The sequence below is a fragment of the Zalophus californianus genome, chromosome 6 (genome assembly GCF_009762305.2).
Source record: "Zalophus californianus isolate mZalCal1 chromosome 6, mZalCal1.pri.v2, whole genome shotgun sequence".
NCBI classification, from domain to species: Eukaryota; Metazoa; Chordata; class Mammalia; order Carnivora; family Otariidae; genus Zalophus; species Zalophus californianus.
Genome location: NC_045600.1, coordinates 89,835,887 through 89,863,324, shown reverse-complemented (window position 1 = coordinate 89,863,324; position 27,438 = coordinate 89,835,887). Strand labels below are relative to the sequence as shown.

Sequence of the window (27,438 nt, the reverse complement as noted above, 5' to 3'; positions counted from 1 at the left end):
TTCAAGTGTTGAGTTCACTCATTTTTTTTTTTCATTCGTCAAGTATCTATGCAGCACCGCGGAAAACGTGGTATGCAGGTGACCTGTTCTAGCTGCCACACTCTTGGGTACAGAGGCCTCCTTAGCAAAGATGCAAGGATTACTGTCTCCCGGGTGCTGCTCCACTTTACTCCAAATGAAGATACATTTGGTGTGTTTTCATTTATCCAAACTGCATCTCTCTCATTTGGCTTGATTCTTTTCAAGACACAGTTTTGGAGGGGTGAGTAGGGTTGGCTAAACGGACGCCAGTGCTGGAAGAGTTCAGACTACACCACTTGCTGACCAACCCTCCTCTCCTCTCCTCTTCCTACCTTCAGTCCCGGGATAGTGGAGATGGGCAGGTCATGTCTTCGTTGCCTGGAGATTCTACTTTGGCCCCGTGAAGATCATCTCCTGGCTGGGAGTTCTAGAATAAATTAAGAAGTTGGAAGAGGTTTGGAGGGTTTCAATGCCCAAAAGATACGAGCCCAAACTGGGCTCATAATTCTTAAGAATTATAGCTATCCAGAATGAGCATTGCCTTGGGCCAGAATGGCTTTCCCCGGAGCCAGGCAGAGAAGAGCAGATCATTTGGACCAGCCCTCTCTGGATCCTTACTCCTGGGCAGCCAGAATTTCACTCTTAGAAGATGGATGGGTTTGGGGTCAGGGGCCACTGGATCTCATTGTTTTGTGGAATATGTCAAGCCTGCAGCTGCAGTTGGAGTTGAGCCACGTTGACCTAGAGAAAATTTATAAAAGAAAGCCCACCCTACATTTTGGAATTCTCCTAGCCGTTCTCCCTTCACAGCATGGCTGACACACACTATGCAAGCCTAAGGCTGCCACCTTTGATTTTAGAGGACAGAGTGGATAGGTTTCAGTCTAAGTTTAAGGAGGCTTTTTTGGAGAATCTAAGGCTGTTTCAATAAAATTAAAATGTCTCTCTTTATAAAAATGACAAAACCCTCCCCAATTTTGAGTACTGACTGAGAGTAAAACAAAGACTTTGGAGTACATAAAAATTGCCGTTGGAGCCATTTGCTCCAGAGGGCACAGGATGAAGAAGGTCAGGAGAGTGCAAAGCATGGGAAACAAACCGTGTTTGTATACTGATGAACAGGGTGCGTACAGAGCCTCTTTTCCAGCTGTAAATATTGAATATTTGCCAATTTCTTATCTTAATCCCTGTTCTGCTTGACCCTAGCTCTCTAACATAGATAAGCAAGTTTAATTTAAACTTTGTTAGATTCTCAGGGAGTTAAAAAAAAAAGAAAGTGAAGTAAAATAGAAAAGAATGTGAAAGGGGAGGAGAGAGTTCTTGACTGGGATGGATATTTATAGTAACATACATAGATGCTCAAATCTAGAAAGAGCCTTAGAGATTATCTAGTCTGACCTCATTCCTAAAATATAAATCCTTCCCCAACCTCCCGGGTTGTCCAAGTTTGACTTGAATACCATCTAGAAGGGCATTCACTTTCTTGCAAGATAGCCCAATTCATGTATAGAAAACCTTAATTCTTGGAAATATTTTTTTTCATAGAAAATGAACTGTTCCTCCCGCTACTTCTAACCTGTTTCTGTCCTTTGGAACAATACAGAATAAATCTAAGTTTTATATTGATGGGTCCTGTCCTTCATATACAGACATGGGCCTTAGAGATTTTATCTATCAGAGTCCTATCAGGAAACCAATGGCTAAGCCCAACCCAAAAGCACAGGACGAAGGAGAGGAGCCTGTTGATGCTCCATGCAGGTCAGCCTCTGGGAGCTGAGAGCAGGTGTAAAGTCTGGAGATAGACATGGAAGGACAAGGAGAAGACATCCAGTCCAGGGATAGTTTTTCCACCAAAGTAATTGCCCTCGGTTCCTCAGTCACTCTTTGGTGCCCATGGTCTCCATTGGTATCTATTGCACACTTCATCTCTGATTTAAAGTAAGGGGGAAAGAACAAAGACAATGGCACATTTAATTATTTCCCTTGTAGGAACCTTGACTCCTAAATGACCTTGGGTGGATACTTGAGAGTCCTTGGATATAAAGAATCCTCAAACAAACCTGTAGCTAGGCACTGAGCTATAGCAGGCAGCTCAGCAAATGGCTTTCTTATTGTGTATCTGTTCCTTCCACACAGGAAAGAAAGAGGAGAGGGAGAGAGAAGGGAGGAAGGGAGGATATTATACATATGCAAGCACCCTGCTCCCACCATTTTTACCTACCAGGTTTTCTAATTTTAGAACAAATCTTTTCAGGGCGCCTGGATGGCTCACTCGGTTAAGCGTCTGACTCTTGATATTAACTCAGGTCTTGATGTCAGGGTTGTGAGTTCAAGCCCCGCATTGGGCTCCATGCTGGGCGTGGAGCCTCCTTAAAAAAATATAAATAAATAAATACAGACATTTTGTTCTTAGAAACAGTTCTGTTTTTGATAAAGGAATCTAAAAAGGTGAAACCAACTCAAAGACAAAGGAAATACCAGTTTAAATGGCTCTGAGTCTCGAGAGACACTAGCATGAAGGGAAGCACGCGGCTTCTGCAATCAGACAGCTCTGGGCGTGCATCTCTGCCCTGCTGCTGGGAGATCTCAGAGGGGTTCTCAGAGCCTTGCTTTCATCATCTGTAAAGCAGGGATTAGAACACCTACTGCCTGTGATTGTTGGGAAGGTCAAGTAAAGGAACGTGAAGCACCTCGCACTCTGTCACGCAACGGGCATCTAATAAACGTCAGTTACATTTCCCCTCCTCCCTTGCGTTGGAAGCGTTTGCTCAGTGAGGCCAAGGCCAATCTGTGTGCATTCAAATGAACATACGCCTGAAAGTGGGCTACAGCGATTAAGGAAAGTTTTACCAGCAAGCTTCCAGCCTGCCCTACAAAGGCAGGCCTACAAAAATAAACTCGAGATTTCAAAAAGGTATAAATTAGAAATAGTGAGATACTCAAGGTTTTCTCCCTCAAGTTGATTTTTTAAAGTTAGATTTCTTTTTCCTGCTTTTTACTGTCAGACTTGGCAGGTCCCTGTGGGTAGCCAGTCCTGCAGCATCTGTCTCTATTGTGGGTTTTTTCCAATTATTGCTTGTGAAGTCTGCACTGAATCTCTTCCAGCCATACTTTGCTTTAGACACGGCCCAGACACTCTGGGCAGGAGGCTGGTTTGGATAAGGGGGGGCCCATCCAGAGATGGGAGCAGACATACCAGAAAGCACTATTCATCCCCAGGACAAGCACCTGGGGGCTTTTGCAGATTTTTTGAAAAGGAAGTGCAAGTGGGGCAGACACTTCCTGCAGGATGGCAGCCCTTGCCAGCCCTGCACATCTTGAAAGAGGAGGACTGGGAAAGCAGCCTCCGGGAGCACGGTTGCTCCCTGCTTTGAGACTGTTGTCCCGCTCACAGAGAACTGCAGGACTCCTTCCCTCCTGGCCTGAACCTTGAAGCTTAGCTGGGAACCAGCCCCGCGTGCTTCACAGGAGGCTCATGCGGCATGGAACATACTAGTGTTGGCTTCAGATGAGACCTGGAATCTGTCGGTCCTCCGAATGCCATCCTCTAATGCACTCCACCTGGTGCGTTTGACCTCATCGACCACGTTTGCTCACCACGTGGCAAGAGGCCACATCCATTTCCACAGCGTGCTCGCGCTTGCTCTCTCGCTCCCTCTCTCGTCCCTCTCCCCACCCCAGCCACCTCGGCCTTCCCCAGTGCCAGCAGAGGGCCAGCTGGCTGGCAGGGCCCGGTGGAAACGCCCGGCCAGTGTCCCACATGCGGTGTGTTCTGGTTTTCCCTGCAGATGAAAACGAATGCCTCAGCGCACACATTTGTGGAGGAGCCTCCTGTCACAACACCCTGGGCAGCTACAAGTGCATGTGCCCTGCCGGCTTCCAGTACGAACAGTTCAGCGGAGGGTGCCAAGACATCAACGAGTGTGGCTCTGCGCAGGCCCCCTGCAGCTACGGGTGCTCCAACACGGAGGGCGGCTACCTGTGTGGCTGTCCGCCTGGTTACTTCCGGATAGGTCAAGGGTAAGCACTGCTGGCCCTGCTTGTGGTTGGAGGCTCTCTTGCTTCTGACCTCATGACGGGGATGCACCTCCCACTGACCCATCGAGTTGAGGAGAGCCGTCCTTTCAGAGTCATAGAGTTCATTCCAGTTAGGTCGGCAAAGGTTTTAGCCTGTTTCATTTGAAAGGAGGCATCAAGATTTCTGCAAATTCATGGACTATGAAACTAATTGTAAATACCTCGATACAGGTTTTCTCTGTCTCATTCTCTTGATCTCCTTGTTGAAAATGGATTCATTTCTCCAGAAGCGCAGGGGCCGACGCAGGCGCCGACGCAGGCCAGGGCAGGACTCACACTGCACATCGCTGATCCAGCCTTCTCCTGGGGCAAGCAGGGTTCAGTCTTGACTTAAGATGCCTTCTCATTAGAGAACATTATATGTTAGCATAAATCACAAAGATACCTGGTTTCAAAGTATACTTTGCACCTCAGACTTAAGTTTACATTAAGAATTATCAAAAGAGCATGAAACAGGACTTAAAATAATTATTGTATTCTCCAGGGAGAATACTTCGCCACATTGTAGGTGTGAGTGTTGGGGAAGGCAAGACGTATTTCTATCTTACTCAGTAATTTGAAAGTTTGGTGGTAAGTTTTCAAATGTGAGTCTTTTTCGCTGCTGACTTAATCTAGACTTGGATGTCCATCTACCTTTGTCTGTCCTGTTAAGAATTTCCATTTTCACCTTTTTAATTAGGAACACACAGCACTGAAATAGACATACACACATATGCAACCACACATACACATAGACACACTCCACAAATCACACATTCCATAACACACACATACTTGTATATATCAAATATATCAAATTAATTTAGTGGCCTTTGATTTCTGAACACACAAACATCAAACATTCATTTTGGATCTGTGTAGACTTGAAGGTAAAAGAATGTTTCATGGGAAGCACATGGAACGCCAGCAATAGGACACAAATTCCCAGATGTTTGTATCTGGCTCTCGGTAGACTCATTCTTTTTAAGTTGAATGCCAGAACCATTTTCCCAGCAAAAATTGTGACACTCCAAACTGGCTTCTGGCCACTGGGACTTTGTAGTCACACTTCTTGTAAGTGGTGTTCCAGGGATATGAAAATACTGGAAAGGAGTTCTGAAAAAAGAACCAAAACCTACACATTTGGGGTTTTCCTTCCAGCAACTTAATCATCATGCAAATGCACATGCACGCACACACACACACAAGCACACACACACACACACACACACACACGATGAGCATTCATCATTTCATCCATTGTATTGTTTCTGCATGTTTCATGCTGCAAGATAGAGGAAGAGGAAAGGAAATGTACTGGGCTCTGGCGGGATTGCAGAAAATAGTAGGAGCCCCTAAATGGCTGCAAAACACACAAAAAAGATTCTGCTTATTGGCATTATATTTTGAATCTTAAGAGCATAAAGAAAAATGGGTTATAAAAAATAGGCCAACTAATACAGAAAAAGAGATCAATAATTGGTCTTCGTTATGACCCATTAGTAGAAATCTACCCATTTGTAACAGCTTGGGCTTCTCTGTGAATCACTAGAGTGGACCCTGCCCCAAAATAAAGGCTCTTAGGATCATTCAGATATTTCAACACATTTTGAAAGAGGAGCCTGGTAAATACATTCCAAGAGGCCTATGAAATAGTAAGCAGAATAACAAAACAAGGTACTTGTGAAACATGCAAGCCTCCCTCTGTAACTTGGCTTTGATAACTGAAAGGCAAAGAAAAACAGCTGAACTCGTTCTCTCTTGGGCATGGGTTTGTTTATCCAGCCTCACATGAGTCAGAGCCAATGGCCCTAGTGGTTTTGAATGACTTGAAACAATTTCCCACAGTTGGGCAAGCTCCGAAGCTTGCATCTTATACATTACACATCTTCACAGTTTGTTTCTGAGTCAACTTCAGTTCTACCTAGAACTTTCTTTACAGCTTCAGTAGCTTCGGCCAAAGTGAGTGGTCACATAAGAGGAGCAATCGCTCAGAAGCTGGAGTGGTGAAGGCTGGTGACTGTGGTGGCAGAAGGGGAGGTGGCAGGGGGTGGCGTCGGTGAGGCAAGAAGAGGGCAAGGAACTCAATGGTGGCGGCTCATACCTTTCTCACTTTCTGGTTCATAAACGGAAGACATTTTCCTTTAACCTCCCAAGTCACATGGTCTCCCCCCCCCATCCTTCCCCCCCCCCCATATCCGCTCCATGTCCCCTCCCCGGTGTAAGTACAGCAAAACACCTGCCATAGTTGGGTTCAGAAAGGAAGCGGTGAATCAATATGCGACACAGGGCCCAGAGAGATAGTAGAAAGAAATTCAACCAACCCCGGGAACTGGGCCTCAGAGCCTAAACCCAGAGGGCTTCAGTGTGGCTCTCAGAACCAGCCAGTCACCTGATGGACAAATAATCAATGGCTACATGTCACCAGGTGGGGTCCATGCTTCACCAGAATTCTTGTACCTCCTCCCTTATCTCCCAGGCCTAATGAAAAGTGGCTGTGCCCCGCTTCCTCCACAGGCACTGTGTTTCTGGAATCGGCATGGGCCGAGGAGGCCCAGAACCACCTGCCAGCAGCGAAATGGATGACAATTCTCTCTCCCCGGAGGCTTGCTATGAGTGTAAGATCAACGGCTACCCCAAACGGGGCAGGAAACGGAGAAGTGCAAACGCAACAGATGCCTCCAACACCGAGGTGGGTCAGAAGGTGGTTTCTCCTGATGTCTCCTGTAGCAGAAGGGCCTTCCAGATGCCTGTGGTTTCCTCCAAGGATGTTCCAAAGTGTGAACAAGCTCCCTGGGGGGAAAATCCAGACATTCCCTGAGCTCCAGGCTGCATTTTAGAAGAGTCTGTGGGACTCTCTGGAGTTTCTTGCTGCTTTTAGGGAGTGGCCATTCGAAGGTTTTCACATACTTGCTCATTTCCTCTGTCTCGCCAAAGAGAAAGTCAAACACCCACCCAAAGTCTGCTGAAAGGAAAGGTCTGAGGTCCAGGACAGCAAGTGGGCAGAGGCAGAATAGTGAAGTGACATAGCGCTCTCTCCACGGGGACGCCAAGTTCTGAAAGAGGCTCCTCTACTGAAAAGAGCCGTGTGGAGTGTGAGGGAACTTGGATTCTAGACAAAAACAACATGGAGCTCAAGCAGCCTGGTTTTCTTTGCCTACGGCTGCTGCAGCCTTTCAGTCAACTCAGAAATGCACAGAGATTCACCCAGACCCCTGGCTCCAGGCCCGGAGAATCCGGCACATGTGGTCCCAGAGAGGCCAGCAAGCAGCCAGGTGAAAAGCATCGAATATTAGCAGATCATCAGAGTCAGGAAGTAGGTTCATAGGCGTGTCCTTCAGAGGGGATGGTTTTTCGTCAGTGAACAAAATTGAAATAGACTGGTTCTTTCCTAGCTTCGGTGCTGCAACCATCCGCTGTGGTTTGGGAAATGAGATAAGTCCAGGGGAAGAAAATAGCCTATGAAAACAGTGGTTTTTGACCTTGAGCATGCATCTGAATCATCTGGAGGACTTAAGATGGATTGCTGGGAGACACCCCCAGGGTTTCTGATTCAGTAGGTCTCAGGAGGCACCGAGAATTTGTTTCTGACAGCTTCCCAGGTGATGCCGATGTTGCTGGTCTGGGGAGCACACTTGGAGAACCGCTACATTAGAAGACCTCCAGCTACTTGACTTCCATCTTGACATCATTTTAATATATTTTTTTTAATATTATAAACATGTTCCACTTGAACAGATTTGCAACTTAAACCGTGTTTTGTGAAAATAGGCATTCTCAACACAGTGTATATACAACACGAGCCAAAGGTGGTCTTAGTGTGAGATTCGAGTCACTTTTTCTTTAAGATGAGAACTAAGTGGCATACTTACATTTGACTTAACACATTGCCGTGTGTCTTTCCAGGACCAGCCTGAGAGAGACACCAATGTGAGTCTTGCAAGTTGGGACGCTGAGAAGACAGCCGTGTTCGCTTTCAATATTTCCCACATCAGTAACAAGGTCCGAATCCTAGAGCTCCTCCCGGCCCTGACGACTCTGACGAACCACAACAAATACTTGATCGAATCTGGAAATGAAAATGGCTTCTTTAAAATCAACCAAAAGGAAGGGATCAGCTACCTCCACTTCACCAAGAAGAAGCCAGTGGCTGGAACCTATTCATTACAAATCAGTAGTACTCCACTTTATAAAAAGAAAGAACTTAATCAGCTAGAAGATAAATATGACAAAGACTACCTCAGTGGTGAACTGGGTGATAATCTGAAGATGAAAATTCAGATTTTGCTTCATTAATTCACCATCCAGAGACCAAATAATTAAAAAACAAAGATAGATAGGTAGAACGGAATTTCCCCCCCCAGTCAGAATCTTCATATCATAGGTACAATCTTTCACCAAGTAAATTTCTATAAATAAGCACTATTCTTGTATTACAAAAAGCAAGGTACAGGTGACTACCCTAGTTCAAAACAACCACTTTCTCAGGCTTCTCATTGTGTAGCTGAGCTACCTTGTCATATGTGTTGATTCTTGAAAACTGGGACACGTATTTTCATTGGGGGTCAGCCATCCATGCTGACACGCCATCCTTCTAGCAGATGTACAGGAATGTACTTTCAATCGATGAACTGTTCTGTTTTTTCCAATTTTTAAACTTTGCTTCTCCAAATACAAGTACTAGGTTGGCCAATTATAATATCTATTTGGTGCTAGTAAATTCTCAAACTAGATTTATAAATGCACTGTAATATTTACACAACTTAGAAACCAAATCGCAAGTATTCAGTTCAAATACTTCATTAATTTCAATCAACCAAAGTTAGTTCAGTAGCTTATCTCAGTTATGAGTTATAATACATTACATGTAAATTAAGTGTGTGTATACTGTAATCGTGCTATTTTTTATCATTGAAACATTTATAAACTAGAATAATAATGCCCTTAACGTGAGGGTTTGTAATGGTGCTTATTAAGACCAAAGACTTGTTAAATGTATACACCAAGTGGTAAGGACATTTCTGTGACTGGCCCACACGTGCATGGAGGTCTGGGAGGACCAAGAACCAGCCTCAGCAGCCAGAGGATCACCAGCGCATCCTTCATCACATCTGTGCAATATGCCAAGATTACCCTCGGTCATTCCTGTCAACAAGGGGTCCATGTCATAAACGTCACAATAAAACAGTCTCTCTTTTTTTAGTGTACCCTTGGCTTTGTGTTCTTGCATGGATGTGGGATTTGTTGGGGGGGGGGGGCATTCTGGAGGCTAAATAAAGTTTCCTGAATTTAAATTATCCTGGGTGTGGTAGTTACAGCTTCGAAAGGTGCCAAGCGTACGTATAACCGCTAGCAAAAAATTAACATATTTGAGTTAGTCCCTTGTTCTGTTCATTAAAGGCAGCAGAGTTATTTCTCGCCAATAAGAAATTTAGAGTGTAGCCGCATTTCTAAAACATGACCTAATTAATCCTGTGACTTTTAGACCACTAGATTTAAGTATTTTAAGATATCAAGTTCGGTCATTGTCTTAGAAGCACATGGGTTTCATTATAAAAGATTTATCATGCCCTCTCCCTTCAAATACACAGTGTTGGCAAGCCTTAGGTGTTCCATCCTTTCCCCCTTTAAACATCTGTTGTTAGTCAGTGCTAGTCTAATTACAAAAGGATAATCCCAAATTGAATCCCATTGAATGCTATCTAGCTCTTGTTTTTTGACTGTCATAATTTGAATATGCTATTTTAAGTGCAATATTGAATGTTTAATAGTTAAGCTCACTGAATTGATATAAAATAATTCTTAGAATCCCCAAGGACAGTAAAGTGAAGGGTGGTGAAAATAAAGGTGAAACAAAATTGTGGCATGAAGGGGAAAGAAACCATATAGGACAAAGGGAAGTCCTCAACAACTTCAAAAAGCTACACTAAAGACGATGGAGCAGGTCTGTTCCATCTTATTCCAGAAGACAAAACTGAGGTTAGTTGCCATGAAGTTCAGTTTAACCCACACACCTTCCCAACTGTCAAGCTACCCACTGAGGGATGGATTTCCTTGTGATGTGGTGAGCTGTCACTCTTTAGAGGGTTCCAGTCTAGGCATAATGGCAGCCAGTGGACAAGGGTGCTTTCTTCTACCTAACAGGCCATGAACATCTTGAAGTATTTTTTTGTGTCTCTTATTTTGCCATCCACAAAATCTTGCTTGTAATAGGTGCTAAATAGAAATGAATCGAATGACAATTTTGGAAGCAATTCGTACCTTGGTTAGGAAGTTAAAATATGACTCAAAATTTCCTTCTAACTCTGTGCCTGTGGGTCTGTGATGGAAGTGTACTAAAATTGTTAGAGAAGAATATATAGCATATGGTAAACAACAGTTTGCATTCGGAAAATGTCTTTGATAACTTAACCAGAACTGCATTATGTTCAATGATGGATTTTCTTTATAACAAACAACAGAAGAATATAGAGTTGGCACATGGTAGATCACTTTGATATTTTTAATAGTCTCAGTCTGGATTTTATTTATTTCAGAGCCAACAATTTTCAACAGCATATTTTCCATGTTTCTGTCTGTAACAAAACATTTTCCTCATTGTTCCATTGTAAATATTCCTCTTGTTGGAACCCTTTTGAATCCTGAGATTTAAACCTGTACCTTTTGTCTGTGACCTTTCAATTTTACTTCCAGTGGTTGACGAACTTGGTTTTGTAAATCTCTCAGAAGCTTGAAAACGTCTTGTCTCTACCCCCCCCAAAGCCCATTTCATTTGCCAATAATTATTTTGTAAGTAGGGTTGACATGAACTCAGCTGGCCTTGTGAAATGTTTAAACTTGCACAAACAACTACATTTTTGTTCAACAAATAGCACTTTACCCAGCCAAAATTGCTTTGGACATTGCCATTACAAATACTGTTAAACTTCAGAAATCATGTTTGTAAATCAGATGAGCCAAAATAAAGGATAATTAGGTTGATACTATATTAGTATACTTAAAAGTTATATACCTATAAACTGTCAGAGATTTTTAGATCACCGCTTTGTCCACAGAATGTACTTTATTCTGATTTTAACTGTAGTTATTAGAGAGATTTTGGAAGTGTCATTATTGCATGGTTTAAGGACCTTGTTTTTAAATGCTTAGAAGGCTGTTGCTGGGAGGATTAGTTTTCGAACACAGAGCTGAAGACAAAGTTAGCTCCCCCTTGCCAATTTTAAATAACACTTGGTAAAAAGAAAAAAGCAACAGCAGCAAGTTACTTCATTAAACGTTTTTGAAACCCAATGGGTTCTCAGTACTCTGAGTTTAGGGTTAGAGAGAAACAAGAAGGCTGTGAATTGGATTTTGCAAATTTCCGTGTGTATCCATGACTGGGCTCACTGACAGGTCTGGGTCTCAATGAAAGGTTCTGACGTTCTCACAAATGTCTGTATAAACATGAGGGTCTTGTACATTTGACACCCGACATACATTTGACAGGACCTGGCAATTTCACAAAATCTGTTATTTCAGCTAACTGCTAATGAATCCAAAATGGTTTTTCTGGCACACAAAGTCATAAGCCTCTTTTTAGGACGTGGGCTGTTTTGCATCCTCGAGCCAAGCCTGAATCATGACCTCTACGAGCAGGTGTCAATTTCACTTTTTTTACTATCGGACAGTGGAAGGTGCATTCTTTTTAAATGAATGAAGTCCTAGTAGGTAAGTGGGTCTGATTTCCTGCTAGCTCAACTCTCTGCATTCTGTCCACTCTTGTTTTCTTCCACAGAAAGTAATGTCCATTGTTACTTTGATCTCTGTGACTATTCCCGGTTTGTAAATAAATGCAGCATTACCCTCTCTCTGCTCCCTTCTGCCCCTCATGGGTTGGTGGTAGTGTCAGTTAGCAGGTTCCCAGCTGGCTATTTCAAGAACCTGTAGCTCAGGTTGGTAGTAAAGCAAGGCGGAGGCAGCGAGACTCAGGAGAGAGGCTCACCCTCCAGCCTTCCCTAGTCCGCCTGAGCTGTTCCTTGCAGCTGAGCCGGGAGGTGCAGAAATCGGAAGAGGTCTGTTTCCTTTCAAAGGTAAAATTCTCTCTGGGAGGAAATTAAATCAAACCTGGGAGGAATAAATGTTTCCGCTCCTTCTTCTCTTGGAAGTAGAGATACTGAAAACATCCTGGTGATAATCACACATCCCATGGTCAGAAAGCCGTCACAGGCCCGTGTGGTTGTGTCTGCATGGTGAGCTCTGCTCTGGGGGGTGCCCAACGGCTCTGCTAGGTGGGGAAAGATTAACGGGACCTTGATAGATCAGAATTTCAAAAGCACGAAAGGCTGTGTATTTTTGTCACCACATGAGATCAGCACGATCAGCGGCTGGCCTTTCTGTCTTTGGTGGTACCAAGATTATCCTTCAGTGTCTTCACTGCACCTCTCTGGGGCAGTGTCCTGATCCAACTCCAGTGATTCTGTGCCTCAAGCAAGATTGCAAGCTCCCCGGAGGCCTGCTGCTTCCTACTCCTTCGACCGTAGCCAGCTGTCCTGTGGGTCATTCACAGCCAGCGCTGAGCTTGGGAGTGAGTCTGCTGCAGAACCAGCTCCTCCAGGAAACCGGCCCGGATCACTCCCGCTCCGGCCACGCCCACCCGCACCGGCCTCACTCCCACCGGGAGGGAACAGGGAAGCCCGCGCCGCTCTCCTTACAGGCTGAGCTCTCAGTCTCCAGTTGTTCTCCCAGGGTCTGTGATCCTTGGTTCGGAGCCTTGACCTTTCTTTGGCTTATAAGGTTCACCGAGATCGCAGTTCAGACCTGAGGTCCTGAGGAGTGCCTGGTCCAGAGGCCGGACACTGCAGAAAATCTGAGATCAGGAAGCTGTGTTCAAATCTTAGTTCCCTTTCTAAGTTATTTGGCCAGGGGAACTCCTTGATGTCTCTGAGCCTCGTTTCCATCATATATATATATATATATATAATTTATTTATTTATTTTAATCTAATACCGTTAGTTTAAAAAGCACTTGTGAACAATGTCCCTCTGAACCTCCCCTCAGTCCTGGATAATTATCCTTGTGCACAATTTCAGGTGTCTTACTGAAAGTCTCTCACCGTGGGGCACCTGGGTGGTTCAGTCAGTTAAGTGTCCAACTTTTGATCTCAGCTCAGGTCTTGGTCTCAGGATTGTGAGATGGAACCCCACGTTGGGCTCCATGCTGGGTGTGGAGCCTACTTAAAAAAAATAAAGCCTCTCACCTTACAGACGTAGAACTGAGACTAAACCCCCCACACCTGCATACAACATAGCATGTACTCAATTCGCAGTGCATGCCAAATGAAGAAGAAATCAAACACGGCATATGAATTCAAAATAGGAATCTACCAAGCTACAAATTCCATTTGTGATTCAAGATCTAGGCTCCCCTCTGCTATTCCAGCAACCCAGTGAAGACAGGAGAGGTGAGCAACACCCTGCACGGCCCCCCTCCTCCCTCTTTCCCCCCCTCCCTTGACCCACCATAAATGTTCATCATGACCCTGTAATGCACCGCTGCCTCCCGTGTCATGGGAGACTTCTGATGGCAAAGATTCTGCTTTGTCCTCATAGTGTGAGGCCTGGCACACAGTGGGCACTAAATATGTGGTGAATGGATCAATGAGTGAGATTGGAGGAACTAAAAATACAAGTGAAAAAGGGAAAAACCCATGCAGAAGAACAACCCATTTCCTCTGCCTTTCCTCTTCCTCCACTACTTCTTTTTTTCAACAGATAGTTTTTGAACACTTGCCTCTTGCCATTTGCGTGAAGCACTATGGACAAAGGATGAAAGAAGCCAGGTTCCTAGACTACTGAAACTTCAAAACAAGGGGTGACAGGGCAGCTCTCTCCCCACTGTTCTTCAGTGAGGACATGGTTAGACTTTGCAGGCGCCTGAAGGAAGTTGGAGGGTGTAGGGGTCCCCACTCCCCACAGTCCTAGATGGCAGGAGGCAAGATAAGTTTCCCTAGTAAATTCACCTTTGACCTCTGCAAGGCCCCAGGTCTAGATCTTTATGAATCACCAAAATTAGAAACCACCATTCTAGCATCTCTCCCCCAGTGTAATACCGAAAAGTGGTGATTTTTCAGTAGGGAGTTTATGGTTGGAGTTAGAGTCCCAAGTTTAAATGAAACTTACCCTGAAACCTAACACATAAAATCAGGCAGAGCTGTTTGAGTTAAAGCAGATCTAGAAAGCCTGGGGTCTCTCCACTCACTCCCTTCAAGACAATTCTTATGGAAAATTGTAACGGGAAGGTCAGGGGGCCATTTGCCAGGAACTGGTGATACATTCTGTTACCTAATTTTAAACATTTACTATGCTTCCCACAAGTTTTTGGTTCAGAAAACCACAAAAAAAAAAAAAAAAAAAAGACCGAAGACAAAGCAAGAACCCCAGAAAAGTAGGATGTTGTTGACAATTTGAGAGTCAGAAAAAGAAACTTCAAAATACATTCCAAATAAGAATGCTCAATTATATTGCCATGTATTTCATGTGTGAGGGAATATCCAATTACAGCAGATGAGGAAAATGTGAAGAGATTATTTCAAATAAGTTTAAATGTTATGGCACATTCAATGCATGTAATAAATTCCCTATGTTGAATACAAAGAAAGAAATCCATTTTAATTCAGAAAAAAAATCAATTTCTGCCCATCTCTGCTAACTAAATGTTAAATAATATGTAAACAATATCTACTTGAAGACACCAAATTAGGCTGCCTGGAGGAGCCAGGCGTCAGTTTAACCTGCCCTAAAGTCTCCTATGGCAGTGCTTCTCAGACTTTCGTGGTCACATACACCAACTGTGGGACTTGTTAAAATGCAGACTATGATTCTGGGGGTGTGGGGTGGGGTCTGAGATCCTGTATCTCTAATAAACACTCACGTGATGCCCACACTTCTCCAATACAACTTTACTTACAAAAGCAGGTGAACAGCTCACAGTTTGTAGTTTGCAATTTGAATTTTTTAAAATATCATTTATCTTGGTTACTGAGTGTTTTGGGGGCATGCAAGAAGCGTGCCTCACTTACCTGGCCCTCGTCCCAGCCCTTGGTGCAGCCTGCAGACCACACTCCCCATAGTGACACCCTGGTGGGCTGCCTCGTTATTTATTGTTCCTGGCCTCAGACTGATCCCGACCCATAGCTGTGCCTCCCAGCCTGCCTCCACGCTACACAACCAGTTCCCATCTCACATAGGAGGTCTTCAAAAGCCCCAAATGTCAAGAAGATCCTGGAATGTGTAATTATGCACATTGCTTCTGAAATTTTAGCTCTCCCTAGGTGAAATTCCTACCCCAGGGAAATTATTTTTAAGTTGCTGTGCTATAGTTGTACATGTCACATTTCCTGATGGCATGCATGGGTGCACAGATGTGTGTATGTATCCCTTTTACAATGAAGTCCCGACATTTTAAATTTTTTCTTGAATGAGACCCATGAATAAAGTTCGCCTCCCATTGGTTGGGCATTATTCTCCATCTGCTGTCCAGAACACACTGGCGTTACTCCCCTTTTCTTAGGGAGCTTTTGTCTGAAGAGGTTAGGAATATATTCTTATGTAAAAAGCATGTCAAACACTGTTGGATTTAAAAGCATCTTCAGTGGCATCTTCAATGGTGGAGGACAGAGCCTGATTTAAGATATGCTAAACTGTGTTGGCTCAAAATGACTTCAGATAATCTATCATTCCTTCAATGCTATTATTCTTTAAATATGTGTCCTCCTCTTAAAAAACACATTGACACAATTCCCAAAGTTTCAACATACCAATATGATGAGATGGTTAACCCTCATCAACTTGATATTTTATACTAGGCAGGAGTGCTTAGCAACATCCTCCAACTTGCAGATTTCATCATGCAACTCATGTCTACAGCTCGTTTATAAAAATATGAAACAAGGTCACCTCCAGGGTGGTTTCTTCACTATCTGCTTCCAAAGAGCTTAATAATTGTCCCCCCTCCCTTCCCCGTCTGGCCTCCTCTCCATTGGTCACAAACCACAAAAGCACTTTTATCCAAATAGATACACCCATTTACTCACATACTGAGAAGCAAGTATACACAAAAATACACTTTAATGGGTGGGTCCGTGGGAGGCCAAGGAAACTGGCCTGTAGGGGAGGGTCATACAGAGAAGAGAATAAAAGAGGTGTGTGATGCACTGAGTGATGGGTGGCCTACAGAGAAGATCATCAAAGATGCAGCACATGAATTAGTTTTGCTGATGTTTTAAACCAAGATGGTTTTGCCTCTCAGTAAACATTTATTGAGATTTTCTATGTGCTTTGCACTGTGCTAGACTTCATGGTGGAGAGAGACGGGGTCTACAACATTGAGCCACTATGAAGGGATTTACAGTCTACTGACAAAATTAACACAAATGAAGCCACCACGTGGCAGAGCTTACACATACACACACACAGGTACAGGAAATATTTGGTCCTACAGTGTCCTAAGCATTTCAGAACAATCTCAATTATGCCTCATAACCATCTTGCAAAGTTAGGTGCTACTGATTCCTTCTTATGGATGGAGAATCTGAGGCCCGGGAAGGGAAAGTCATCTTCCCAACATCACATGGCTAACAAGTGACAGAGATGGAATTCAGTCCTAAATTTACATAACTCTGGTTTGGTCAACAAAGATCTCAGTAGTTCAACCTAATAAAAGTGTATTTCTTGCCCCAGATCTGCAAATGTTCTTGGTTGTCTGGGCTTTCATAGGAGGTTAATCTCCAGGTGGTGACTCAGGAATCCAGGGCCCTTCCATACTGAAGCTCTGCTATTTCTAGTATCTGGAAATATCCAAAAGTGTCAACAAAGGGCAAAAGTAAGTGATCGTGGCACATGAGATACTGTAACGGCCTCCACCCAAAAGCAATATAAATCACTTTTATTTCATTGACCGTAATTAGTTTCATAGCCCCATTAAGATGAGAAGGGGTTGGGAAATAGACTGGCTGGGTAGCTGGGTCCCAGAAACCACCTGACCTAATGGAAGGAGAGCAGCTATCTTTGGCGGCCAGCTAGCCATCTCTGCTACAAACTCCAAAGCCATCAAACGTCACGCTTCTGAACCATACAAAGAAGAACTAAATGATGTGGTGCTAAATTACAGCTCCTGAAAGAAGTTCAAAGAAGTGGGAGATCATAGGTTGGAGCAGAAAGAAGGGAACCCGAGGAAGGTGCTGAAAAGTGGGGATGAGGAAGACATTTCTGGCTGTGAGGAACAAGTGAACATGCAAAGTTGGTAAGATAAGAGTCATGTTGCCAGATGTATTTATGAGGCGCATCACAGGCAGTGACATGTATCAGAGGCTGAGCTCCCAGAGCTGAGGAAGTGCTTTTCAGACAAGACAGACCATAGCCTTCCGAGGGACTTCCCAAAATGTAATCGCACAGAGGCCACGGACCATGTTTCATGTGCTACATTTGACTCTTCAGTGCCCAGAACTTGGAAATTGCTCAGAAAAGATAAATTGCGAATGTTCTATGAATAACGGTGGGCTTTCAAAAAAATGTGCTGAGAGGTAGGTAATCCAAGGTCCCAATCCCCATTGGGTCCATTCCCCTCGTCTATTATTGGGCTTTTCGGTGCCTAAAAAGAGTTGTCAATTCCTCGAATCTTGTAGCATTTATCTTTTCCACAAAAGAAGTCCTAAAATCTGGTAAGGAAGTATATAGTGGAAGCGGTGAAAGATCATTTCCATCAGAGGTGTCGGTGAAAGCCTCTTGGAGATGCAGTGGCCACGCTGGGCCTTTACATCGAGAGGATATCCTGAGTGCAGACCCTGAGGTGGGCAAGAACAGGGTGGGTAGCGGTACCAACCGGCATGCGCAGTGCAGAAAGGGAGTAGGGTCATGAGGCTGTGGTCATGGAGGGCTGGAATGCCTGCCTAGAGTGGTTTGGAATATAGTGGGTTGCTTTGGGAATACTGGGAACATTAATCCAGGAGTGTATAGGATTGCCTGGGAAGCCTGGAAACTAACACGGTAGACCAAATCCAGAAGACTGGGACTTTCTTTCCTGATCCCTTGGCCAGTGCCTGCTTATCTTACTGGGCATTTAGGCATGAGGGCAGGGGCTGTTTGTGTGTCTCAGTCATTCACTGAAAGAATGAAATCCTGTGGGAGTCCAGGCAGGAGCCTTCGGCAAGGTGGTGGTTTGGGGAATGGAAGGAAGGGAGTAGACTCAAGACCACAAGTGGGGCAAGACGTCCTTTCCCCTGCTCTGCTGAGTGACCCAGGGAAAGTCCCTCGTCTCCTTGTCTCCGTTTTCTCATCTCTACCCGGTCCCCTGCATTTGACTACTGGAGAGGCACAAGTATGGAAGAGGTTATGGAAGGACTGAACTACATGTAAAGGGGCTTGTATAAGATGTGGCTGTTAGAAGAAAGGTGAAGCAAGTGTGACCAGGGCAAGTGTGACCTTGAAGTCTCTGGAATGGGTGACAACCTCTGGTGGTGGGTGCTTTGGTGGCCACAGAATCAAGGACCCCATGGGAAGATGGAAGAAATGAAAACGAACAACTGAGTTCATGATGTGTAAGTGAAATGAGCATTTCTAGAATGTGATTTCGCTCTGGAGGTTGGAAAAGAATAGTAACATATAAGAAGTAAAACTCTTTTAAGCTTGTAAAAAGGCCATGAAAATAAGAGTTGGGGATCCCGTGGGGCAGGAAGAGGCAACAGTTTGGGTGGTGGATCTGGGGGAGTAGGTAAGCCTTTTTATGCTTCGGTTGGCAGCTCCATAAGGAAGATGACATGGCAGTGCCTGAAAGCTGTCCGGGGAGACCTCCTGAGTCCCCTTGCTCCCCCATCTCCCTCCTCCAAGCCCATCTTCTGTGCTCCCAGCTCTCAGATTCTGAGAATCAATGCTTAGGATGGCCCAGCCCAAGTCACTCTCCATGCTTCTGGTTTCTCTACAGATATGGAAAGGTTCCTGGCAAGAATACGGAGCCTAAGACTTGCAAACTGGACTGGCTAAAGTGACATCTCCACCCCAGTGTGACTTAAGTGATGTGAAGCCCCTTTTGGGAGAATTGTCAGAGGATCCTGTGCTCCAAGGTTTGAATCCCAGGCTGAAGTCTTGTACATTTGGAAAGTACTTTCCAATTGCAAAGTGCCGTCGTGTGGGCATATTCTCTCTGAGACGGAGGATGATAAACAACCCGATGAGCCCATGATCTGGCTGCTGAGGGTTCCAAGGGAGGGGAGGCCTTCCTGACCACTCAAGGTGCCCCCCCACCCTCTCCCCTCCCTTTCTCACAGCCTTCTGACCCCCAGAGAGTGTCGGAGGAGATGAGCTAGTGCTCAAGACTCCCAACCCTGGGCGAGCTCTGGCCACCCCCTCTGCCTCACAAACACATCCAGCTAAGAGGAAGGATGCTTCGCACTCAGATCTGTGGCTGGAACCAGAGAGTCTCCGGAGAAGGGCTGAGCAAATTGGGTCAGACTTCTGTGCCGGGATGGGAGATTCCTTGGAGTGACTGGGTATGTGTCAGCTGCTAAATGACTCCACTCTCTTCTCCCGGCTCCTAAGGTTCCGCCCGCCCCTCGGGGAGCCCCGGCTGCCAAGGAGCGCTGTCCTGCCCACTGGCTGCTGGGGCACGTGTGCTTAACAATAACGAGCATTGTTTCCGGAGCCCTGAAAATGTGCTGGGCAACATGCTAGGCACTTTACAAATGTAACCAACTCGCCAGCGTGGAATAGAAAATGAGGTCACAGTTCTCTCAAACGTGAGCATTAAATGACTTTGCATCCATGTTATGTCTGTGTAAGAGCTCTAAGACCCCAGGAAGTCTTCCCTCCAAAGGGTCAGTGCAGCTCAGTACTGCCTTAAAGCCTTAAACCCAAAACCTTGCCTAGCCTGCCAAGGAACCTCTCTCTTTGGCTGTGTTTGCCACTGTCAGCAGTCACTGATGAGTGACTTTGATTCCACAAGTTCCCCCTGCGGACAGCTGCTCAGTGAAATTGATGACCCGGCATGAGGTGACCCTCTGCCCATTCTAGGAGTCAGATCCCTCCCAAGAGGCATTTCCAGCGATGGGAACAAGTCCGAGAGCACAGTGGCTGTCAGAACATGCACCTGCTATGTTCCGCTGTCCTCTGCCCATGTCACCTCAACTCAGGAACCTTAGATACCAAACACCAAGAGCCAGGACACAGCTCTGCTCTTTATACACAGTGCTCAGAGTTTACACACAAAGTTAGGTTTCCCAGCTCAGCCACCCACCGTACTTTCTATTGAGCTATGGATGTCATTCTGGAAACGGTGAAGAAAGGACCACCTCTCCATAGGTAACAACAATCTGATTCCCGGTCTCAATATGACTAGCATGTTTTTCAGAGAGTAATCCACCTTATTCTTTGTGGCTTATCTTTTTAAATTTTCACACCTCTTTGCATTATTAGTTCTATTTCACACATGAAGAAACAGGCAGACTAACACTAAGGGAATTGCTCAAGGTCACACAGCTAAAAAATGGCAGAACTGGGATTTGAACCCATACTCTTATTCACAAACGGCACTGTTCTACCTCCCTAAAAGTCAAAGTCAAGGAAAGAGGCTTCTTAAGTAGGTAAATGTGTCTCTTTGTGGAGTCCCTGGATCTGGGGGAAATCATGTGGAGGCAGCCAAGCTGAAAGCCCTTATCTGAACTCCATTGGAGGAGACAAACGCTCAAGTAGTCTGTAAGTAGCCAGGACATGGCATGCCACATGCGGGGTGTGGCGGTTTAGCACACGTGTTAGTGTTGGCCTGTGGCCTGGCCTGGCACTCTTACTAGGCCAACAACCTGGGTTAAGAAGACCCAGGAGAGTAAATATGTGAGAATCTAAAGGCATGTGTGCCAGCTATGAGCCTCTGTCCATTTCTAGGCTGGTTTTTGGCCTCAAACTCAGCACTAGCCTCCTTGGCCGTAATCACCTCTGCACTGGGCCTGCAGATTTTTTGGACAGAGGCCCTTGGGAAGAAGGGCTTTATCAGGTCTCACTTAAAAGCCATTTGGATTTTGAACTTGACATTTCCAGCACCATCCCTGATCACCCTCTTCTGTCCCAATAAAGGCCTACCACGGTGAAACACTACCTGCTCCAAACAAGAAGTTCAGATGGAAAATATTTGGACAGAAGTTAGATTTGAGTCTCAGGCAAGAGCCAAGTTGCTGATGGAGAAATCAGAGAGTGGGAGTCTATGGGTACAGGGAAGAGAAGGAGCAGGTGGCTCTGAGAGAGACCCATATTCTGGGGTAAGGGTAGAGGAATGTTAACAGGAAGTAAGTGGCAAACCACCAAGCCAAAGCAAATACCGAATCCAAAGCTGCCCATATGGCTTATCCATAAGGAACACTGCCAAGAAAGAACACAGCAGGGAGGAGAGGAGGAGCGGAAGATTCACGGCACCTTGTCTAGCAGCCAACCACGGGGCCAGGGGGACAGCAATGCATCCTGAGCTCTACCTCTTAAGTAACTCAGATGGGGTATTTCTGCCCCTTAGATCCGGGTACAAGAGGCTTGAATCCTATCCCCACCACCCACCCCCTAGATTTTTCTATGAATTCTCCTCTGCCACTTAAGCTTCTACTTTCCAGTATGTTGTGTCTGTTGTGCACCCTCTTGACCCAGATAGCAAATGCAATGACCTCCCCACAGTTTCTATACACTTCTGCCCTGCCCCCTTCCAAAGTAGACTTTAAAGGATTTTGGTCTGAGGAGAGATGGAGGAGAGGATTCATCATGGTGATGTAAAGCAATTGTTACAGATGGCACAGTTTTATTCTTATTATATCTGCTTGCTTTGGATTTGTTCAAGGAGTGAATATTTTGCTACTACACGTGCCTCAATATATGCTATCTCTTTCACGATCATAGGTGGATAGGGTTTTTATATAAGCATCAGATAATAACCATAAATATGGCTAACATTTACTGAGGATGTACTATGTGCCAGGCACTATTATATATAACATACATATCGCCAAATATATATATATTGCCAAATACTTAACTATTTCCTTATTGAAAACATCAAGATTTTATCAGTACACTTTCATTCATACTTCTTGCCTCTTGTAACAAGTAGTTATTTTAAGACATTCTAACCCATACTTTCATACCCAGGCTTCATTTGGGTGATAGGAAAAGAATGAAAAATCTGTTAAAATTTCCAGCTGACCTTCAGTCTAGGTTCTATCTCCCTATGATCAGTCCTCGCCACCATTTTCACTTGTCCTTGATGCCATGTGTCATCATTTTATGTAGTGTAAGTAATTATCCATGCACTTACTTGTTTAATGGCTATATCCCCAGAGTGACCTACAGGTCCCTGAGGGCAGAGACCATATCTACTTGGTTGACCTTGGTCCTCAGAGCCAACACAAAGCCTGCCTGGTGGGCAGAAGGTGACTTTGTATTTAGTCTGTCTGTCCCACCCATCTTTGAAAATGAGTCCATCTCCTCCAGAAAGTAGCCTCACAAACTAGAGACGCCACTGGGTGTCTAAACAGAGGCCTCATGACCAGTTGGGAGGGATGGGGCTGTGGACGGGATCCCTTCACCAGTTGTGATTTGGAGAGTCTCTGGGGTCCTTTACACTCCCAATTCCTCAGACTCGGTCTCATGGCCAGAGCTAGGACTCAAAGCAGGAGGAGTGGAACCCTATTTCTGAACAGAAAGGATTTATTAAGTGACTGAAAAGTTCCTGGAAGCCATTTTCTTTCTTACTGACAAAAAAGTAATTTTTTGAAACTCATTTTTCTGGTTGCACAGGTAAATGAAGTTCCAGGGAGTGACAAAAAAACAGAATCTAAACTTAAGCACAAGTAAATAAATAAATAAAAGTATTGCCAAAATGTGGCAAGGCTTAAATCAAACACGCACTTTTCAGTAGTCTGTCTCCATACACTAGGCCACTAATTGTCCATGGCTCATGACTTTTTACACTCTGAAGTGAGTGTAAAAGAACTCAAGAAACTGTGAACTTTCAAGAAACTGTGAATTTCCCCCCTTTATTGGAATTAGGAATAAATAACATTTCTTACTAGAATATAAAACAGTGAAACATAGTTCACATATGTTACATAAAATTATTTTTTAAAAAAAGACTTCTCTGGGAAGAGACAGAACTATGTACAATGGAAAATTGAAAATTCTCCAATTTCAAGATGAATCAGCAAATAACTTCTCCATGACAGCGACCTGGGAACCCTGCTGAACAGACAGACCTACTTTAAGGGGAAATCAGCTCTATTTCCTGGCTTGCAGGAACGATTATCATTTGAAGACCTTTTCTAGGTGATATGTCTATGTCTTTGCCTATTGAAATTTATTAGGAACAGAGCATGATATCCCAGGACAATATTTACCCACAGGAAAGGATTTGTGTCCAATGGAATGTGATTGCATCAGGCCCCCTCATCCCACCCAAACTTTCAGTCCTGGCTTTCCCACAGGGTACAAGCTGTTTGGTGTGGCTGCCAGCTTTTACTTAGAAATTTTCTTTTTCTTAAGATTTTATTTTTAAGTAATCTCTACACCCAACGTGGGGTTCAAACTTACAATACTGAGATCAAGAGTCACACGTACTATGGACTGAGCCCACCAGGCGCCATATTTGCAGGAAAATCATCAACACCTGGTTTCAGGCTTACACATCCCCAACCTCCCCACCCCAAAAATATTAATTTCCCCTCGCTCCACAGGGAAATGCTTTTGCCAAGCATTCTTAATCCTTTGCAATTTATTCCTTCAAAGAAGGGAGGTAGGGAAGGCAAAAGAAAAAGAATGGAGAGAAGAGATGGTAAGTTCTCTCCTTTCAGCTCTGGTTATCCAACTAATTTTGGTATTTCCTGGTGCTTACTTTGATGCCCCCTCATTTCTGAGATGACAAACACTGCCCAATATGGATATTACCTGTATGTTCTTAACTGATGGAACAGACGCTCTCTATTCCCAGTGGAACTGGATGTAGAGATTGAGTAATTAAGGGTTTGAGATCCTGAGGCAGTGGCATCAACCTTCGTTTAGTAATTCCCTATCTTTCTCCTAACTCTGAATCCATATAGTTATCACAAATTTTATTCAGCTCAAAATTAATTTTCCTATAAAAATGACATAAATGATGGGCAATACCTCATTTTCTGCAATGAGAACAGAATCACCTCGAGTTGAAAAGAGGTTTTCTTCCCCCTCTCCCAAGCCCAGAGCTAACCAGCCCAGAGATACTTTTACATGTCTTGGTCCCCTTCCATCTGTCTGTCCAGCAGCACTTTTTCTGGGAATAGCAGTGCCCTCGGGGGGAACTGCCTCTCCACTTCTCTACCCAGGTAGATCTTACTGGGACGGAGAGGCTGGATCCATCTGGGGGCCTGCCCAAGGTTCTGATACCCTGAGAAGTTGTTGTAATGTTTCTCTAGCAGGATGTCCAGTGAAGCATAACTTGAATATATTTTTAGCAAGATAAACTGCCAACAGTTTTTATGCCGAGGTAAGATGCAGATAGTTACCCTAGGACAGATGATCCTTGATGTTTCCCTGTAACACCTGAATGATCTCAGTGAAGCAGATTCAGCTGCTCTCCAGGGAGAGGGGTATGTTACACACACATGTCTCAGAACTACTGAGATGCATATGGGGTTCAGCATGGGGTCGCAATGGTCCTAACAGACATTCACTGGGACATCAAGAGCCCCAAAGAGGAACTCCTAGTGCAGGAAGGAGTCTGGATCAGTAAACAGGGCTACTGTTTTGTATGAAGAACTAGTTTCCAGGAGTAGAGCTGGGGTTACAGTTTTACTGGTTCCTCACAGCCCAGCCACGCTGGTGTGGTTGCTGTGTTTGGGAAGCAATAGCTGATCCTCTGCATATAACCAAAGAGAGCCGAAACCTTGAAGCCTAAGGTTGAGGTGTATCCAGAGCCAGTACAGGGCTCATGAGGGGCTCGTGATCACAGTGGACAAGAACACAATGGGCTCCTGCTAATATAGGTAGGTGGAGAAGGTCATCAAACAATTAACTAGAAAAATAAAAATGTAGGGGCCAGGTCTCTAAATTGGCAAAATGGGTTGCACTGGCAACATTTTCTACACTCACTTTTATACCTAAGTATTCACTCAAAAGTTCTTTCTTTTAAAAAAAGATTCACTTTTCTGTCAATGGTGCAAGAATTGGAAAAGAGATGGTGCCTTCATAGGAAGGGCTTATCAGCCAGGAGGTACTTGCAGTAGGATACCGAATGCATGTGACTCGGAAGTGTTTATACACCCTCCCCCCCCGCCCCAGCAGATGATCAAATATTGTCTGTACCTTCGGGGTTAAGGCTGAGTCATCTTCATTTCTATTTCAGTGGAGACATACTCTATAAATGAGAAATTGAGACCAAGAAGGATAAAACACCTGAAATAAAAACTGAAGAAGTTCGTGATACCTCATGGTATTGGTGTTCTAGCAGCAGGCTTCATGAGCTTGAATCCTAAACCTTAACGAAAACTAAACCAAATCCTAATCCTAAAACTCTTGGTTCAATTCCCAGCTCGACCACTTACTGGCTGTGTGACTTTGGGAATGTTACTTAAACTTTCTGTGCCCCTCTTCTTCATATAGGGATAATAATAGTAACTGTTTCACAGGCCTGTAAAGCAAGGATGAAATGAGTGAAACATATAAAATTCCGAGAACTGTGGCTGACACACAGCAAGCAATCAATAAACGTTAGCCAATATTATTACTACCAAACATAGTCGCCTCCACAAGATAAATAACCCATTCAAACTGTGGCATCCATGGTGCAGATCCAACAGAAAGCAGAGGCCAACCAGTCATCCATCACCGACCCAAAAGGTGCCTTTGGTTTCTGACCCCAGTAGTTGAGGACATGAGTTACTCCACAGACAGTCCTGACCAGAAGTGGCTGATGATTCCTCTCTGAAGCTCGGCCTGGAGAAGGATGAGGAGGTGGGAAAGGTGAGGAGGCTGAACATTTTCCTTTTCTTATGTTAACAACTCTGACTGACTAAGGGTAGGAAGGGAATGGCAAGAGAGTGTAGAAGTGCTTTCTGGAAGGTTCACATTAACTCGTACTTTTAACTCCACTGCGGCTGATTAGTTCATGGGAAAAAATGACAAAAAGGAATAAAAACCTGACCAGGAATCCAGTATCAACAGTTTGCAGCCATAGTAACCAAGAAAGTGCAACTCATGAATTGAAAAAAGAAGAAAAAAGTGTGTGTGAGAGAATGTGTCATCAGGAAGATGTCAGGAAATGGTTACTGAGTGAAGAACGTCTTTAACCCCTGGTGGCTCAGCAGGCCAGCTCTGGGGAGGTCATGCGCACTCCAGCTAACATGGACATTAAGGGTTGTCAAACAAGTTCTAAACTCTATTTGACAGAGTTTCCAACTCAGCTGTAAAAATTCACTCAAGGACGGAATGACATAAAAATTCTCCGCCTGGGGTACCTGCGTGGCTCAGTCGTTAAGCGTCTGCCTTTGGCTCAGGTCATGATCCCAGGGTCCTGGGATCGAGTCCCACATCGGGCTCCCTGCTCTGCAGGAAGCCTGCTTCTCCCTCTCCCACTCCTCCTGCTTGTGTTCCCTCTCTCGCTGTCTCTCTTTCTCTGTCAAATAAATAAATAAATAAATAAATAAATAAAATCTTAAAAAAAAATTCTCCACCTAACAAGAATTTCTTGATTTTTTTTTTTTTTTTTTTTGGTTTAAATCAAATTTGGTTTGCATTAGTTCAGCCCAGTTTCATTGCAGAAAGACAATAGGGTGTGTGGCTCCTCCTACGTTCCCACAGCTAGCTCTGGAATGACTCGGAGCTGCCTTGCGAATGCAAGTCTGGATAAAGTACAGCAATCCAGGGCTCATCATCACACCCCATCTCCTTTACCTTTGGGATATAGTTCATCGGTTTCTTATTTGTGTAGACAGGCCCCAGCAATGTAGGGTCCAGGACACTGGAAAGAAGTCTAAGCAAGTATCAGTGGTTTGGAGGGCCTGGGACAATCACCCAGATGGGAGTTATGGGCACCTTAGGAGGCATCTGATTATCAAATTTGGGGCTGAAAGCATTTTAAGGACCATCTAGTCCAATGAGCCGTATGATGCTTGAATTTTCCTTTTCCTTCCCTTTGGGCCAGAGGAGGTTCATCCCATGCTCAGACCACACCCTTGAGAAGGAACCCCCCTCACCAGGGGAAAATCCATACAGTTTTGACTGCAAAAGACTCTTAAATTAAGCAGAAATCTTTCTCCCTGCAAATTACCACTCACAGCCCATTAAAGCAAATCAAATATTAAGATATTTGAAGATGAATGGCTATTTGTCCTCA

The 27,438-nt window shown here is 44.5% G+C and overlaps 1 protein-coding gene across 4 annotated transcripts in view; it reads left to right on the top strand.

The window, feature by feature from the left end:
* FBN1 (fibrillin 1) overlaps positions 1 to 9,284 on the top strand; it is a 224,955-nt gene extending 215,671 nt beyond the window's left edge. For all 4 annotated transcript variants that reach the window (XM_027569942.2, XM_027569939.2, XM_027569940.2 and 1 more), the window contains 3 exons: positions 3,810 to 4,041; positions 6,595 to 6,769; positions 7,984 to 9,284. In XM_027569942.2, the coding sequence (XP_027425743.2) occupies positions 3,810 to 4,041; positions 6,595 to 6,769; positions 7,984 to 8,373 (797 nt within the window). In that variant the 3' untranslated portion in view covers positions 8,374 to 9,284. The remainder of the gene's footprint in view (positions 1 to 3,809; positions 4,042 to 6,594; positions 6,770 to 7,983) is intronic.
* Positions 9,285 to 27,438: the final 18,154 nt, after the last annotated feature.